The sequence below is a fragment of the Gopherus evgoodei genome, chromosome 18 (genome assembly GCF_007399415.2).
Source record: "Gopherus evgoodei ecotype Sinaloan lineage chromosome 18, rGopEvg1_v1.p, whole genome shotgun sequence".
In the NCBI taxonomy this organism is placed as follows: domain Eukaryota; kingdom Metazoa; phylum Chordata; order Testudines; family Testudinidae; genus Gopherus; species Gopherus evgoodei.
The window spans coordinates 1,341,130-1,357,109 of record NC_044339.1 but is presented as its reverse complement, the minus strand read 5'-3'; the positions used below and the strand labels follow the sequence as shown (position 1 = coordinate 1,357,109).

General features: G+C 51.9%; 1 protein-coding gene across 5 annotated transcripts in view; it reads left to right on the top strand.

The window, feature by feature from the left end:
• The window catches only part of RAP1GAP (RAP1 GTPase activating protein), a 214,217-nt gene that overhangs the window by 28,555 nt on the left and 169,682 nt on the right, over nt 1-15,980 (top strand). For all 5 annotated transcript variants that reach the window (XM_030537282.1, XM_030537279.1, XM_030537281.1 and 2 more), the window contains exon 2: nt 3,312-3,347. Coding sequence is in view for 4 of the 5 variants with exons in the window: in XM_030537279.1 (XP_030393139.1) it covers nt 3,312-3,347 (36 nt within the window). In the remaining variant the exon portion in view is untranslated. The remainder of the gene's footprint in view (nt 1-3,311; nt 3,348-15,980) is intronic.

Below are 15,980 nucleotides of genomic sequence, written 5' to 3'. Positions count from 1 at the left end.
GACCAGCAGCGACATGATCCCTGTGCCACCTTTCAGCTGGGGGCATTTGCTTTTCACCTGGAGGGCTGAGGCCTGATGCGTCTGAGGAGAGCTGCCCCAGTTTAACTGCACTGAGCTAGTTCAATGGAGAAATCTCTTCCCCGGCTGGGCTCAGAATCTGCAGAGGGCCCGAGTCTGTTACAACCGGACTAGAGAGCTGCAGCAGCTCCTGCTTTTAGCCTTGGAGTTCCTGATTGATTCTCAGCGTCAGCCACTCACGCATGCACTGAACCTGGTTTAACCCTTGTATCAATCAGTTTACCTTATGATGCAAGCTGAAGTGCTGTCAGCCATGGTTAAGCCAGTTTAAGTGCATCGGCATTAAGGAGTTTGCCCCAGTTTCAGTGCATTGATTTAGTTAAATTGTTGTCTCTTTGCTCAGATAGACCAGGCCGAAGCTTCCAGTCCTGAGTCAAGAGCCCTGCCTGGGAAACAGAAGGGCCCCCTCCCAGGAGGCAGCCAGCAGTCCCCAGAGACCCAGACCAAAGAGGTTAGGAAGAGCTTAGTTACCTTAAAACAAAACTCTGATTTGGGATTTGACCCTTCCTCTCTGGACGTTCAGCCCCCAGAGCCCTACAGGACAACCTGGAAGTGAAACTACTAGAAACAGACTGGGAAACTCACTAGCCTGGCTATTGACTGAGACCAGGAAGATGCAGCCAGAGGGCATGGAGAAGAGTAAATGAGGGGCCAGATCTTCAGCTGGTGAGAATTGGCTGTAACACAAATGAAGTCAGTGGTCGTGAACCCCAGCTGCTGTGAATTGCTGCTGCTCCATTGAAGGCAATGGCACTGTCATAAACAGATAGTTAAGGGTTAATGCCTCTTTTACCTGTAAAAGGTTAAGAAGCTCAGTAAACCTGACTGACACCTGACCAGAGGACCAATAGGGGGACAAGATACTTTCACATCTTGGTGGAAAGAAGTCTTGTTTGTGCTCTTTGTTTTGGGTGTTGTTCGCTCTTGGGACTAAGAGCGACCAGACCTCAATCCAGGCTCTCCAAATCTTTCTGAACCAGTCTCTCATGTTTCAAAATTGTAAGTAACAACCAGGCAAGGCGGATTAGTTTTATTTTTGTTTTCTCAACCTGTAAATGTCCCTCTTTTGCTGAGAGGATTTTACCTCTGCTTGCTGTAACTTTGAACCTAAGGCTAGAGGGGGATCCTCTGGGCTATAGGAATCTGATTACCCTGTAAAGTATTTTCCATCCTGATTTTACAGAGATGATTTTTTTTACTTTTCTTTCTTTAATTAAAAGCTTTCTTTTTAAGAAGCTGATTGATGTTTCCTTGTTTTAATATCCAAGGGGATTGGATCTGGACTCACCAGGGATTGGTGGGGGGAAAGAAGGAGGGATGGTTAATTTCTCCTTGTTTTAAGATCCAAGGGGTTTGGATCTGTTTTCACCAGGGAATTGGTGAAGTCCCTCAAGGCAACCCAGGGAGGGGAAAGTTTTGGGGGGACAGAAAGTGCTCTAGACACTGAAATTTCTGGATGGTGGCAGAGTTACCAGATCTAAGCTAGTAATTAAGCTTAAAAGTGTCCATGTAGTTCCCCACATTTGTACCCTAAAGTTCAGAGTGGGGAAGGAACCTTGACAGGCACAATGCTGATTTCTACCAGCATTAAATCTGGCCCTCCAAGTTTAAAATTCTCCCCATTTTAATGAAGGCCCAGGCCAGGCTGGCTTGGGGGCTGTTCCAAGCCCCTTTGGTTTCTGCATAATCAGAGGGGTTTGCCTTGGCTCAGCATGTCACTCCCCTGCTGTGTTTTGCAGCTCCTGGCTGCTGTGCCGCCCTAGGGTGACCAGACAGCAAGTGTGAAAAATTGGGACAGGGTGGGGGGTAATAGGAATCGGTATAAGAAAAAGACCCCAAAATCGGGACATCTGGTCACCCTAGCTGTGCCTCATGCCAGAGGTGGCTGCATTTCATGCGGTTTGTGTCTCAGTGATTGGGTGGGGGTGGGGAGCCTCCCAGGTGAAACAGCCGCTGGAGATGAGGTTGCTGCTGGGGGAAGCAGTGTCCATGGTGTGTTTCCAGACAGTGTCTAGTTTAAACCGGACCCAGGGCTGTGCAGGAAGCTGCCTGATGCCTGAGCTGGCCGGACAGGTTCCAGGACTCAAGGCTTGTTTTTATCCTTGCTCTGAGGACAGATTGGGCTGCAAGTGGCAAAATGGGGGAGGGGCAGGGACTGGCTTTTTGTTGGGTTTGCACAGCACCAAACACAGTGGGGGCCTGGATCATGATTGTGGCCTTTATGCGCCTCCTCAGCATACCCAGTAATAACGGCTCACCAGGCTCTCTGGACTGAATGAGACTGGACTAGGATCCCACCCAGCACCATTCTGCCCAGCTTCCTGCCCCTGCCTCTCCCCTGCTGTTGCCCACAGCTCCAGGGCATTTGAGAGGTTCCCCCCAGATGGTGGGAAGTTCTGGGGGAAGGGAGCAAGGTAGAGTGGGGGCTGTGAAGGACCTGCATGAATGGTGGCTAATAATAGCAGGCCTGGCCATTCAGCCCTTTCTCCAAGATGGTCCCAAGCACCAGCCACAATTCAGTAGGGTCCAGTCCTGGGAGTGCTCCCTGCAGTCAATGGGCGTGAAGGGAGGGGGTAGGGAGCGTGGGGTTGGCCTGGAGGGGTCCCAGCACCTCAAGCTGTGGGGTCATGGGGGAGAATGCTTGGCCTTTCCAAAGCCCTCTAGTCCTACTGAGCTGAGTCCTGCCCGATGCCAGGGCCTGGGAGCTGGCTCTCTGGGACTGCTTCTCCCTGGTGCTGGTGCCCTCTCTGCCTGGGTTCGTGGCTTCTCTCTGCCAGCTTGGCTGATTGGGCCTGAGGTTTGTTCCCTCCAGATCATCGCCTCCTCTGCTCAGCTCAGCACAGCTCCACCACAGGGCTCAGCTGGCTACAGGCCTGGCGTGGATCACTCCTCTTCCTGCCTGGTTTCCGCTGCCTGCAAGGCACTCTCCCCTGTGGCTCCCTGTGTCCCATTCACCCCCTGGTGCTGCCCTGCATGGCTAGCCCTGACTGCCCACCCCCTCACACGCAAGCGAGAAAGCATTCTCCTCTGCAGCTGCTCCATCTAGAGCAGTCTGCCCCTCCCTGCCTACTCTCCAGGTCTCCGGACACAGCTCCCCTTCCTCGCAGCCCCGATGGCCCCCTGGAGGCAGGTGGTCACCAAGGGACGGATGAGGGAGCCCTGCAGGCTGGAGGGGTCCTTGTCCCTTGGGCCATGGCCACCCGTCTAACTAGCTTCTCCATCTTGTTTTTCAGGGTGGACAAGTCATTCATCTATCACAGAAGCCTCCGGTGAGTAGGTGACTGGCCCTGTGGTCATTGCTCCATCCTGGAGGAGGCCGGGGTGGAGTGGGGACAGACAGGGCTCTCCGAGGCATGGGGCGGCCAGGGGCTCAGGCTGTTGGGGGTTGGGAGAGGCTGTAAATGTTCTGGCTCTCAGGGCAGTTTCTGGAGCCCCCACTTTGAAGGACAGAGAAATATTAGCAGGAGGCCTAGCCCACTGAGGGTTGTGGGGCACAGAGATGGGGTGGTCTCAGAGCCACGTGTGGGGGGCTGCAGGGAGCTGGGATGGGCTCAGAGCCAGCTGCCAGGGATGCAGGGAGGGGCTGGAACTAGTTGGAACCTGACTATCCAGGACACTACTTGAGGAGCTGGGTTGGCTCTAGAATGGCCGAGCTGAAGGATTCCAATCACCATTGTTCTGCCCATGGCTAATAGGAGCTGCAGTAGAGCAGACATCCTGAGGCTGAGGGTCTGGGGTTATGCCAGGGGGCCCTGAGGATCCCGTGGGATCCTGGGTCTTAGGGCCACTGTCTGTGCTGAATGAGCAGGAGTCGGGTTTTCAAGCATGGAGTCGGCACTCAGGGATCAGTGAGAGGTGCTTGCCTGGCTCAGCGCCCACAGCAGTGTGTGGCAGTGTGTGGGGCAGGACCGGAGTGAAGGGAGGGGCAGGACGGGGATATCTGGGACCAAGTTTGTAGCTGGGGTCTGGACATGAGGGCCAGGAGCACATCCCCTGCAGGGATCCTGCAACGGGGCCAAAGCAGCCTGAGAGCTGACAACAGGCACCTCTCAGACACGCTGGGTGCATTGGTGGTGCCAAGCTGAAAGGGGTGTTCTCCCTGTGAGAGAGATGCTGCCAGCTTGGCCGAGTCTGGCATTGATGCGGGCCTGAGGGTCATTGGCCACATTGGGTCCTGGCAGGTTCCTCTGGCATGCGTTGTACAGGGCAGGAGGTGTCCTCCAGAGGGCAGGGCTCGGCTGGGGGCCTGGGTGCACGGTGACCCGCACCAGCTGTGTGTCAGCCCCTGAGCCTAGCATTGCATCGGCCCGGGTGGGGGGCTGGACCAGGCAGCCATTAGCTGGCACCGTAGAGCTGGAGTGTCAGTGTTGCTGAGCCAAGGGGCAGCTGCTCTGGGTTTTTAACCCCATAGTACCATCCTCCCCTGCAGCGCATGGGGGAGGCTTAGCTTGTCTCCTGCTTTGAAATGGGAGCTGCAGACTCCAGGCTCCCTGAAGCACCACAGAGCCACTCAGAGGGGAGAAAGCACTGCCCAGTGGCCAGGGCACTAGCTAAGACCTGGGAAATCCTCAGCACTGCCACAACCTTCCTGTGTGTCCTCAGGCCTGTCCCTTAGCCTCTCTGCTGCAGTTGCCATCTGTACAGTGGGGGTAACAGCTGTGCCCTGCTCACCAGGTGCAAGGTGACAGCTATTATTGAGGCACTTGGATACCACGATCCCGGTGCTGGATAAGTACTTGCGCTAGGAAGAGATTCTCCACCCCCCGCCTCCCCTCCCCGCCAGCAATGGCATCAGCTGGGCCTGGAGCTCTGCTGGATCAGGGCGCTGGGCTCTTGAACTCAGAGTGCTTTGAATGGGTGAGGGGTGTAGATTGGTGTTATCTGACCCCCATTTCCTAGCTGGGGGAGGCAAGACACAGGGACAGGAGGTGGGCTTGGTCCCACAGGCAGTCAGTGAGTCACCAGGACCACATGGGATTCACCCAAGAGTTCTGAAGGAACTCAAATGTGAAATTGCAGAACTACTGACTGTGGTTTGTAACCTATCATTTAAATCAGCTTCTGGAGGATAGCTAATGTGGCACCAATTTTTAAAAAGGGCTCCAGAGGTGGACCCCGGCAATTACAGACCTGACTTCAGTACTGGGCAAACTGGTTGAAACTAGAACAAAATTATCAGACAGTTAGATTAACATAATTTGTTGGGGAAGAGTCAACATGGTTTTTGTAAAGGGAAATCATGCCTCACCAATCTACTAGAATTCCTTGAGGGGGTCAACAAGCATGTGGACAAGGGGGATCCAGTGGATACAGTGTGCTTAGATTTTCAGAAAGCCTTTGACAAAGTCCTTCACCAAAGGCTCTTAAGCAAAGTAAGCTGTCATGGCATAAGAGGGAAGGTGTTCTCATGGATCGGTAACTGATTAAAAGATAGGAAACAAAGGGTAGGAATAAATGGTCAGTTTTCAGACTGGAGAGATGTAAATAATGGTGTCCCCCAGGGGTTCTGTACAGGGACCCGTCCTATTCAACATATTCTTAAATGATCTGGAAAAAGGGGTAACAGTGAGGTGGCAAAATTTGCAGATGATACAAAACTACTCAAGATAGTTAAGTCCCAGGCAGACTGTGAAGAGCTACAACAGGATCTCTCAAAACTGAGTGACTGGGCAACAAAATGACAGATGAAATTCAGTGTTAATAAATGCAAAGTAATGTACATTGGAAAACATAATCCCAACTATACATATAAAATGATGGGGTGTAAATTAGCTGTTACCACTCAAGAATAGATCTTGGAGTCATTGTGGATAGTTTTCTGGAAACATCCACTCAATGTCCAGCGACAGTCAAAAAAGCGAACAGAATGTTGGGCATCATTAAGAAAGGGAGAGATAATAAGATAGGAAATATCATATTGCCTCTGTATACATCCATGGTGCACCCACATCTTGAATACTGCATGCAACTGTGATCGCCCCATCTCAAAAAAGATATATTGGATTTGAAAAAGGTTCAGAAAAGGGCAACAAAAATGATTAGGGATATGGAACAGCTTCCATGTGAGGTGAGATTAATAAGACTGAGGGGAATTTTCAGCTTGGAAAAGAGATGACTAAGGGGGTGTTGCCGGCAGATAACTGCCTGAGGCCAAGCAACAGCGGGGGGGGTCCGTCGCCTGGTGTGCCGCGCCAATAAACACACCAGGGTGGAGAAGCAAACCAAGTTTATTTGAGATCTCAAAGCGGTGCAGGGAGATTGACTCAGATCAAGCACACCTAAAACAAGCAGTCTGTTCCTTTATATCCATGAGAACTTTTCTCACTGACTAGCAATCCCCCGTTTCTCCTCCCTCCTCCTCCTTCCTCCCCCTGTAGCAATTACGTAAGCGCAGGTGCATTAAGTAATCTTGGCCGCGGCAGCTCGTTAGTAAGTTTTCCTTCTGCAAGTTATCTTGTCCTTCTGCTAAAGGTGCACAGGCCTCATTATTTCTGCTTTAGACCAGTTAGAACTGTTGCAATTGATAACGGCTGTTACACCTGGCCTTTTAGGTCGATTAAAGTTCAAACATGGAGGGACTCTTGTCTGCTGAGGCCTAAAACCAGGAAGGCTCCATACTCTTGTGGCCTTCCACCCTCCCGAGTTACGTAGGGTTATGCTTAGTGACACCAACAGGGGGATAGGATAGAGGTCTGTAGAATCATGACTGGTGTAGTGAAAGTGAATAAGGAAATGTTATTAACTCCTTATAACACACGAACTAGGGGGTAACCAAATGAAATTACTAGGCAGCAGGTTTAAAACAAACACAAGTATTTCTACACACAGTCAACCTGTGGAACCCCTTGCCAGAAGATGTTGGGAAGGCCAAGGCTATAACAGGGTCCAAAAAAGAACTAGATACGTTCACGGAGGATAGGTCCATCCATGGCTATCAGTCAGGCTGGGCAGGGATGGTGTCCATAGCGAGCCTATTGTTTGCCAGAAGCTGGGAATGGGCGACGGGATGGATCACTTGATGATTCCCTGTTCTATGCATTCCCCCTGGGGCACCTGGCACAGGCCACTGTCGGAAGACGGGATACTGGGCTAGATGGACCTTTGGTCTGACCCAGGTTGGCCGTTCTTATGTTCAGAAATAGCCCGTGTCCTGCATCCCAGACCCTTACACTACCTGCTGTTTTATGCTGCCCCCTTCTGAAGAGGGTTTGCCCTCACTGGGGTGGTGGCTGTTGGGAATTCTTCCATCTGAGAGAATAGATCAAACTAGGGGCTGGCCTGGGCTGGCCTAGGCTGAGATGCATTAGAAGTTGTAGTGGGGATGAAGAATTGGGCAGAGCCCTGTGATCTGTTCCCCGCTCTTCCACTGACCTACTAGGTGTCTTTGGGAAGCTCCCCTCCCAGTGCCTCAGTTTCCCCATCTGTACTACGGTGCTGGTGCTGTGTGGATAAAATACACCCATCTGTGAGGCATTGAAGCCACCCAACACTTTCCTTAGTGTGGTTTTTGGGGCCAGTATAGTTTCCCAGCCACACTGCAGCCAATCCAGCCATGTGAGCTCAGGTCCTGAGTTCACAGAGCTAACAAGGCTGGGGCCATCCGTGGGTGTGCTGAGCATCGCTCTCTAGTGACCCCTTCTAGCATGGTCTGAGCCAGGAGAATGGTGCTTGTGGCACAGGGCTGGAGCACTGACGTCCATCTGGGGCGCTATGGGGCAGGCATTTCCTCAGGAATCACTAGGGAGGCTGAGCCCCAGCCATGGATGTTGGTTTTGGGAGGGCAGGAAATGCAGCCTCTGGTCTCACTTGAGAAGTTTCCATCCCCAGGAGAGAGCACTAGCCCTGTGGGACAGAGGGCAGCTGGAACCATCCCGCATTGCAGTCTGGCCAGGGTTGGCACATGGCTCTCTGTGCTTGGCAGGGCACTGCCAGTTTTCTGCTGGAAATCGCAGGAGGAGCTGTGCCCAGGGATTGGGGGACTTCCCCTGTGGGCAGATTGGTTCCCATTCATCCTTTACTGGCTTATACCAATAATAATAATAATTGGAGATATACCAATCTCCTAGAACTGGAAGGGACCTTGAAAGGTCATTGAGTCCAGTCCCCTGCCTTCACTAGCAGGACCAATTTTTGCCCCAGATCCCTAAGTGGCCACCTCAAGTTTTGAACTCACAACCCTGGGTTTAGCAGATCAATGCTCAAACCACTGAGCTATCCCTCCCCCCTCACATCATCCTCTGAAGCATCTGGTTTACGGCCGTGGAAGAGATGGGAGGCTGGCCTAGATGGGCTCTTGTCTGATCCACTGCAGCAGGAGGCAGGAGACTGGCCTGGGGTGTCAGAGAGGCTGGGTTGGAGGGGCCCATTGCTCTGGCATGCGCGAGAAGGGGCGTGCCGTGCCGTGCTGTGCTGGCCTCGCGCTGTGCTCCCTGGCGGCTGGGTGTGTCAGGGCCATTGCGCTAATAGGCATCAGCCAAGCCCATGCTGCAGCTTGGAGAGCGGAGTCCCTGGGGGACTCCGCCAGCTTCTTCCCTCCCCCGTCCCCCCATTTCACTCTTTCTGTAGCCATAGCAACCAGCAACAATCCTGCAGCGCCTGTTGTCGCCTCCTCTCCAGTGCAGGCAGAGAGAGCAGGGAGCTGCAGCCCCTGGCTCCGGCCCGACAGGGCCAGAGCCTGTGCTGGCCCCTAGGGGAGAGACTGAGACCTGCTCCATACAGTGCATGGAGGGAGCAGCGCGGGAGGGGTGACAGGGAGGGAGGGCTTGGGGGCCCTGGAAGGAGCATGCTGGGGGCCCTGATGTGCTGCCGCAGCCCCATGGATGTGGGAAAGAATGTGCCTGTGGCCTCTGCAGTCATCTGACCCCAAGCAGCCCCACAGGGTGTGGGGCTGGCACCTGTGGAAACCCACATCTGCCACCCTGGGCACCAACACCCTGCCCCGGCATGGAAAGGGGCGTGTATGCACCCAGGGCCAGGCAGCAGGGCACCAGGATGGTACCATCCTCTGTGACTGGCTGGAGGGAGAACCCTCCGGGAGGAGCAGTGGGACCCAGTGCAAGGGGAAAGACCTCATCCCCCCCCAGCAAGGAGCCCCTGACCAAGAGCTTCATCCCGCCAGACAGAGGTGTGGGCAGCAGCCCCCCAGAAGTGCCCCCATCTGTCTCCCTCCCCTCATCACCCCATTACATTGAATTGAAAGTCCAGCAGATAGAGATGTAGAGCAGGAGCTGTGAACTCTGATTCCAGTGATTCCACTGTCCTGAGCTCAGGCAAATCACTTCCCCTTCCAGCGAGTATCTTGTTTATTTTGAGGTGAAGCTCTTTGAGGCAGGGACTGGCTCTCACTAGGAGTCTGAGCAGCACCTGGCATGGGCACCTCCTGATCTCAGCAGGGTCCAGCCGGCGCCTGGCAGGGCGGGCCCCCGATCTCAGCTGAGACCTCTAGATGCTAACCCAATATACGTAATAGTAACTAACAAGAGGAAAGGAATGGGGCAACAATGCAGAGTGGGTGCTGAGCGGTGGTTCTATGCTTGGGGGGGGCGGGGGGGGCGAGGGCGTTCTGCTCTGTCCGTGGGGCTGGGGCCCTGCTATGGGTTTCCAACAGAGCATCATCCATTTGTAAAGCTCCTAGGAGCGGACCCCTGTGTCACGGAGTCCCTGAGCGATGCTCTGGAACTGCTCCCCACAAAGCCAGGCAGGACTTTGGGGAGCCTCCTCTCCCTTAGAGCAGACTGTCTCCAGGGCAAGAAGCTCACACGTCTTCACCTCCTGGGTCTGACCTTGGAGCATTCAGCATCCTCTGCCCCTCCGCCCGCTTCCCACAGTGAGTCCGCCCAGGTGGGGTCCTGGGGAAGCCACAGGGTCCTGCACCCCCGCTTCGCAATCAGACATGACTCTCAGCCAGCCAGTAACACAGAGGTTTATTCGATGACAGGAACATGGTCTAAAACAGAGCTTGTAGGTACAGAGAACGGGACCCTTCAGCCTGGTCCGTTCTGGGGCCCAGCGAGCCAGACACCCCCGTCTGCCCTCACTTCCTGTCCCCAGCCAGCTCCTAACTGAAAACCCCCCTCCAGCCCCTCCTTTCTGGCCTTTGTCTCTTTCCCGGGCCAGGAGGTCACCTGATCTCTTTGTTCACCTTTAGCCATCACCTTGCAGGGGGAAGGGCCCTGGCCCTTAGCTGCCAGGAGACAGAGTGTTGGTGATTTATACACACTGGCCTTTATCCCACCACCTAGAGACTTAAGAAATGCATAGGGGAAACTGAGACACCCACACAGTATTCAGAGGAAACATTAAGAACAGTCCCACTTCGTCACATCTCTCCCCCCTTCGAGACCGAACTGAGCAAGGTCACTTTAGCCGGTGACCTGGGGAAGTTCGAACCCACCAACGTTCTCGTGGATGCCCCATCATCTCTCCCATTCCTTAGTGGGAGTTACACCAGGCCCTTCCAGTTTCAGGGTCTCCTGTGGGTCTGTTGTGCTTGATGGCGCTTGCAGGCTGCATGTGGGAAGGTTTATACAGCCTGTGCCCTTTTGCCACCCCAATACCCGTGGGGTTTAAACTGGGATTGAGTCTTTTCCCAGTGCTCCAGTTTGAAGGGCTGCAATTTGGGCTCTCTTGGTTATGAGCCCCCATCTTGACCTTGGCCACTCTCTGAACAGGTGTCTCTGTCCCCAGCAGCTCAGCATCAGCCCCTTGCATTTGACAACCCGGGGTTGAGAGTTCAATCCTTGAGGGGGCCATTTAGGGAACTGGGGTAAAAATCTGTCTGGGGATTAGTCCTGTTTTGAGCAGGGGGTTGGACTAGATACCTCCTGAGGTCCCTTCCAACCCTGAGATTCTATGAGACTATGAGACGCCACCATGTCGGAGGAGAGTGGTCAGTATATACAGTAAAGCGCCACCCAAATAGATACATCTGCAGCTTTCTAAGGGCCTGCACCATGGCCAGGTATTTCTTCTCTGAGGCCACAGAGTTCTGCTCCTGGGGCTACAGTTTCTTGCTCAGGTACCCGATGGGGTGTCTCCCCCTGCTCAGCACCAGCTTGCATCAGCACTGTGCCCAGCCCTGCATCTGAGGCGTCGGTGAACACTGCAAAGGGCTTGGCAAAGTCTGGATTTACCAGATTTACTGGGCCCAGGATTAGCCTCCTTCATTATACAGAGAGCCCTCTGGCACTGCTCGGTCCAAACCACCTCGTCTGGCTTACCCCTCTCACATAGCTCAGGGATGGGGCAGCTAGGGGGCTAACGTGGGATACCAACCTCCGGTAGCACCCCGCCATCCTGATAAAGGCCTGGACCTGCTTCTTGGTCTGGGAAATGGACCAATCTCTGATCATCTCCACCTTGCACTTTTCAGCTTTTACCGTCAGTCCTGCCTCCTTGAGGCAGCCCAGCACCCTCTTCACCTGGGACACCTGTTTCTCCCAGGTCTGGCTAAAGACACACATGTCATTGATGTACACCAGGGTCACGTTCTCCATCCCCCTCAGCTTGTCTAGAATCTCCCCAGGCCTAGGCATGGGGTAGGCATCGCACACCGTGATGGCTTTAAGCTTCCAATAGTCCCCCCTGAACCAGATCATCCCGTCTCCCTTGGGGACCAGCCCCACTGGTGAGGCCCATGGGCTGTTGAACGGCTGGATCCCATCTAAAGCCACCAGGAAAAGGCAGGTCTACATGATTGGAGACTCCTTACTAAGAAGAATAGACAGGCCTGTAACTAGAGCTGACCAGGAGAACAGAAGGGTGTGCTGTCTGCCAGGTGCCAAGATACAGGATGTGGACCTGAGGCTGAAAAGGATCCTAGCGGGAGTGGGAAAGAATCCATTGATTGTCCTTCATGTGGGAACGAATGATATGGCTAGATTCTCGCTGGAATGTATCAAGGGAGACTATGCCAGACTGGGGAAGACGCTTAAGGAAATCAAGGCTCAGGTGATCTTCAGTGGGATTCTGCTGGTTCCTAGAGAAGGGCAACAAAGGTCTGACAAGATTATGGCAATCAACGGATGGCTCAGGCAGTGGTGCTATAAGGAGGGCTTTGGGATGTACGGCCATTGGGAAGAATTTATGGACAGAAGACTGTTCTCTCGGGATGGACTTCACCTGAGTAAGGAGGGAAATAGACTTCTAGGATGGAGGCTCGCCCAACTGATTAAGAGAGCTTTAAACTAGGAATTTGGGGGAGATGGTTGGGAGATGTCCAGGTGATCTCCATGCCGGAATTTAACCTCGAGAGGGAAGAAAACAAAGTAAAAGGGGATACAGCCGTGGACAGAAGAATTGACATAAGGAGGAAGGGTAGTGTAGATACCAGTCTAACAGGTGATGCTGGTGGTAGAATGTCTGTGCCGAACTGGGTAAAGAATGTCAGTGAAACCAAGCAGCAAAAATTAAGATGTCTGTACACTAATGCGAGGGCTCAGATTTTTCTGGATGTGATAGCAGATGGATTTCTTCACCAAGTAGTTGAAGAATCAACAAGAGGGGATGCCATTTTAGATTTAGTTTTGGTGAGCAGTGAGGACCTCATAGAAGAAATGGTTGTAGGGGACAACCTTGGTTCAAGTGATCATGAGCTAATTCAGTTCAAACTAGATGGAAGGATAAACAAAAATAGATCTGGGACTAGGGTTTTTTATTTCAAAAGGGCTAACTTTAAAGAATTAAGGAAATTAGTTAGGGAAGTGGATTGGACTGAAGAACTTGTGGATCTAAATGTGGAGGAGGCCTGGAATTACTTTAAGTCACAGCTGCAGAAACTATCGGAAGCCTGCATCCCAAGAAAGGGGAAAAAAACCACAGGCAGGAGTTGTAGACCAAGCTGGATGAGCAAGCATCTCAGAGAGGTGATTAAGAAAAAGCAGAAAGCCTACAAGGAGTGGAAGAAGGGTGGGATTAGCAAGGAAAGCTACCTTAGTGAGGTCAGAACATGTAGGGATAAAGTGAGAAAGGCTAAAAGCCATGTAGAGTTGGACCTTGCAAAGGGAATTAAAACCAATAGTAAAAGGTTCTATAGCCATATAAATAAGAAGAAAACGAAGAAAGAAGAAGTGGGACCGCTAAACACTGAGGATGGAAAGGAGGTTAAGGATAACCTAGGCATGGCTCAATATCTAAACAAGTACTTTGCCTCAGTCTTTAATAAGGCTAATGAGGAGCTTAAGGATAATGGAAGGATGACAAACGGGAATGAGGATATGGAGGTGAATATTACCATATCTGAGGTAGAAGCCAAACTCGAACAGCTTAATGGGACAAAATCGGAGGGCCCAGACAATCTTCATCCAAGAATATTAAAGGAACTGGCGCATGAAATTGCAAGCCCGTTAGCGAGAATTTTTAATGAATCGGTAAACTCAGGGGTTGTACTGTACGACTGGAGAATTGCTAACATAATTCCTATCTTTAAGAAAGGGGAAAAAAGGTGATCCGAGTAACTATAGGCCTGTTAGTTTGACATCTGTAATATGTAAGGTCTTGGAAAAAATTTTGAAGGAGAAAGTAGTTAAGGACATTGAGGTCAATGGTAATTGGGACAAATTACAACATGGTTTTACTAAAGGTAGATCGTGCCAAACCAACTTGATCTCCTTCTTTGAGAAGGTGACAGATTATTTAGACAAAGGAAATGCTGTAGATCTAATTTACCTCGATTTCAGTAAGGCATTTGACACGGTTCCACATGGGGAATTATTAGTCAAATTGGAAAAGATGGGGATCAATATGAAAATTGAAAGGTGGATAAGGAACTAGTTAAAGAGGAGACTCCAACAGGTCGTACTGAAGGGTGAACTGTCAGGCTGGAAGGCGGTTACTAGTGGAGTTCCTCAAGGATCAGTTTTGGGATCAATCTTATTTAACCTTTTTATTACTGACCTTGGCACAAAAAGCAGGAATGTGCTAATAAAGTTTGCGGATGACACAAAACTGGGAGGTATTGCTAACACAGAGAAGGACCAGGATATCCTACAGGAATATCTGGATGACCTTGTAAACTGGAGTAATAGTAATAGGATGAAATTAAATAGTGAAAAGTGCAAGGTCATGCACTTAGGGATTCATAACAAGAATTTTAGATATACATTGAGGACACATCAATTGGAAGCAACAGAGGAGGAGAAGGACCTTCGAGTATTGGCTGATCACAGGATGACTGTGAGCCGCCAATGTGATATGGCTGTTAAAAAAGCTAATGTGGTTTTAGGATGCATCAGGCGAGGTATTTCCAGCAAAGATAAGGAGGTGTTAGTACCGTTATATAAGGCACTGGTGAGACCTCATCTGGAATACTGTGTGCAGTTCTGGTCTCCCATGTTTAAGAAGGATGAATTCAGACTGGAACAGGTTCAGAGACGGGCTACTAGGATGATCCGAGGAATGGAAAACCTGCCTTATGAAAGGAGACTCAAAGAGCTTGGCTTGTTTAGCCTAGCCAAAAGAAGGCTGAGGGGGGATGTGCTTGCTCTTTATAAATATATCAGAGGGATTAATATTAGAGAGGGAGAGGAATTATTTAAGCTTAGTACCAATGTAGACACAAGAACAAATGGGTATAAACTGGACACTAGGAAGTTTAGACTTGAAATTAGACGAAGGTTTCTAACCATTAGAGGAGTGAAGTTCTGGAACAGCCTTCCAAGGGGAGTAGTGGGGGCAAAAGACATATCTGGCTTTAAGACTAAACTTGATAAGTTTATGGAAGGGATGGTATGATGGGATAGCTTAATTTTAGCGACTGATCTTTGATTATCAGCAGATAAGTATGCCCAGTGGTCTGTGATGGGATGTTGGATGGGATGAGATCTGAGTTACTGCAGAGAATTCTTTCTTGAGTGCTGGCTGGTGAGTTTCCACATGCTCAGGGTTTAGCTGATCGCCATATTTGGAGTCGGGAAGGAATTTTCCTCCGGGGCAGATTGACAGAGGCCCTGGAGGTTTTTCGCCTTCCTCTGCAGCGTGGGGCATGTGTCCCTTGCTGGTGGATTCTCTGCAGCTTGAGGTCTTCAAACCACAATTTGAAGCCTTCAATAACTTGGACATAGGTTAGGGGTTTGTTATAGAAGTGGATGGGTAGGGTTCTGTGGCCTGCTTTGTGCAGGAGGTCAGACTAGATGATCATATTGGTCCCTTCTGACCCTAAAGTCTATGAGTCTGAGGTCCTTGACCTCTCTCTCCAGGTTCTGGGCTGCTTTCCCAGTGACTGAATGGGGAACGCCTGATGGGGAGATTGGCTCCCACCTCAGGGAAGAGATCCACCAGGGGGTCTTCCCCCTTCTCCTCTCAATTCTCCCCTTCCAGGTCCAGGGGCCCCTCACTCTCCTCCCATCCAGCAACTTGAGAGGGAAGAACCCTGTGGATTCCTGGGGCACCACCAGCTGCCTCCTGATTCCCCCCAGTTCTACTTTCCCTTGGGGAGCCCATTCCCGGGACAGGAATCCCTTCTCCCGCAGGACTCTGTCCCTGCAGCCTTCCCCAAAGGAGTTTGCAGCGCTGTGGCCAGCAAGTTCCCTCAGCTTCTCCAAGGAGGGATCCTTCTGCAGTTTGGTCTGGAATTCAGCAGCTGGGGAAGGGAGTGGGACCTGCTCCCTCTCGCTGGCTGGGCCTGAGATCACAGCCCCCCTGAGCCCTGTCCCTGGTAGCTCCCTCCCTGCTGTGGAATCACTTCCCAGCAGCATGTCTGGACCAGGCAAACCTGGCTGGCAGCCGACCTGCCCTGCCTATGCGTCCCCCAACTCAGCTAGGGTCTCAGTTCCCACTGTGCTCAGCGCTGCCCTTGCTGTCCCAGTGCAGACGGGCCACAAGCTCTCTGCTCTGTTCCCAGCATCAGAGCCAGGGTGAGCCTGCTCTCCAGTGTGCATCTCTCCCTCCCGCTCAGCCCCAGGGGT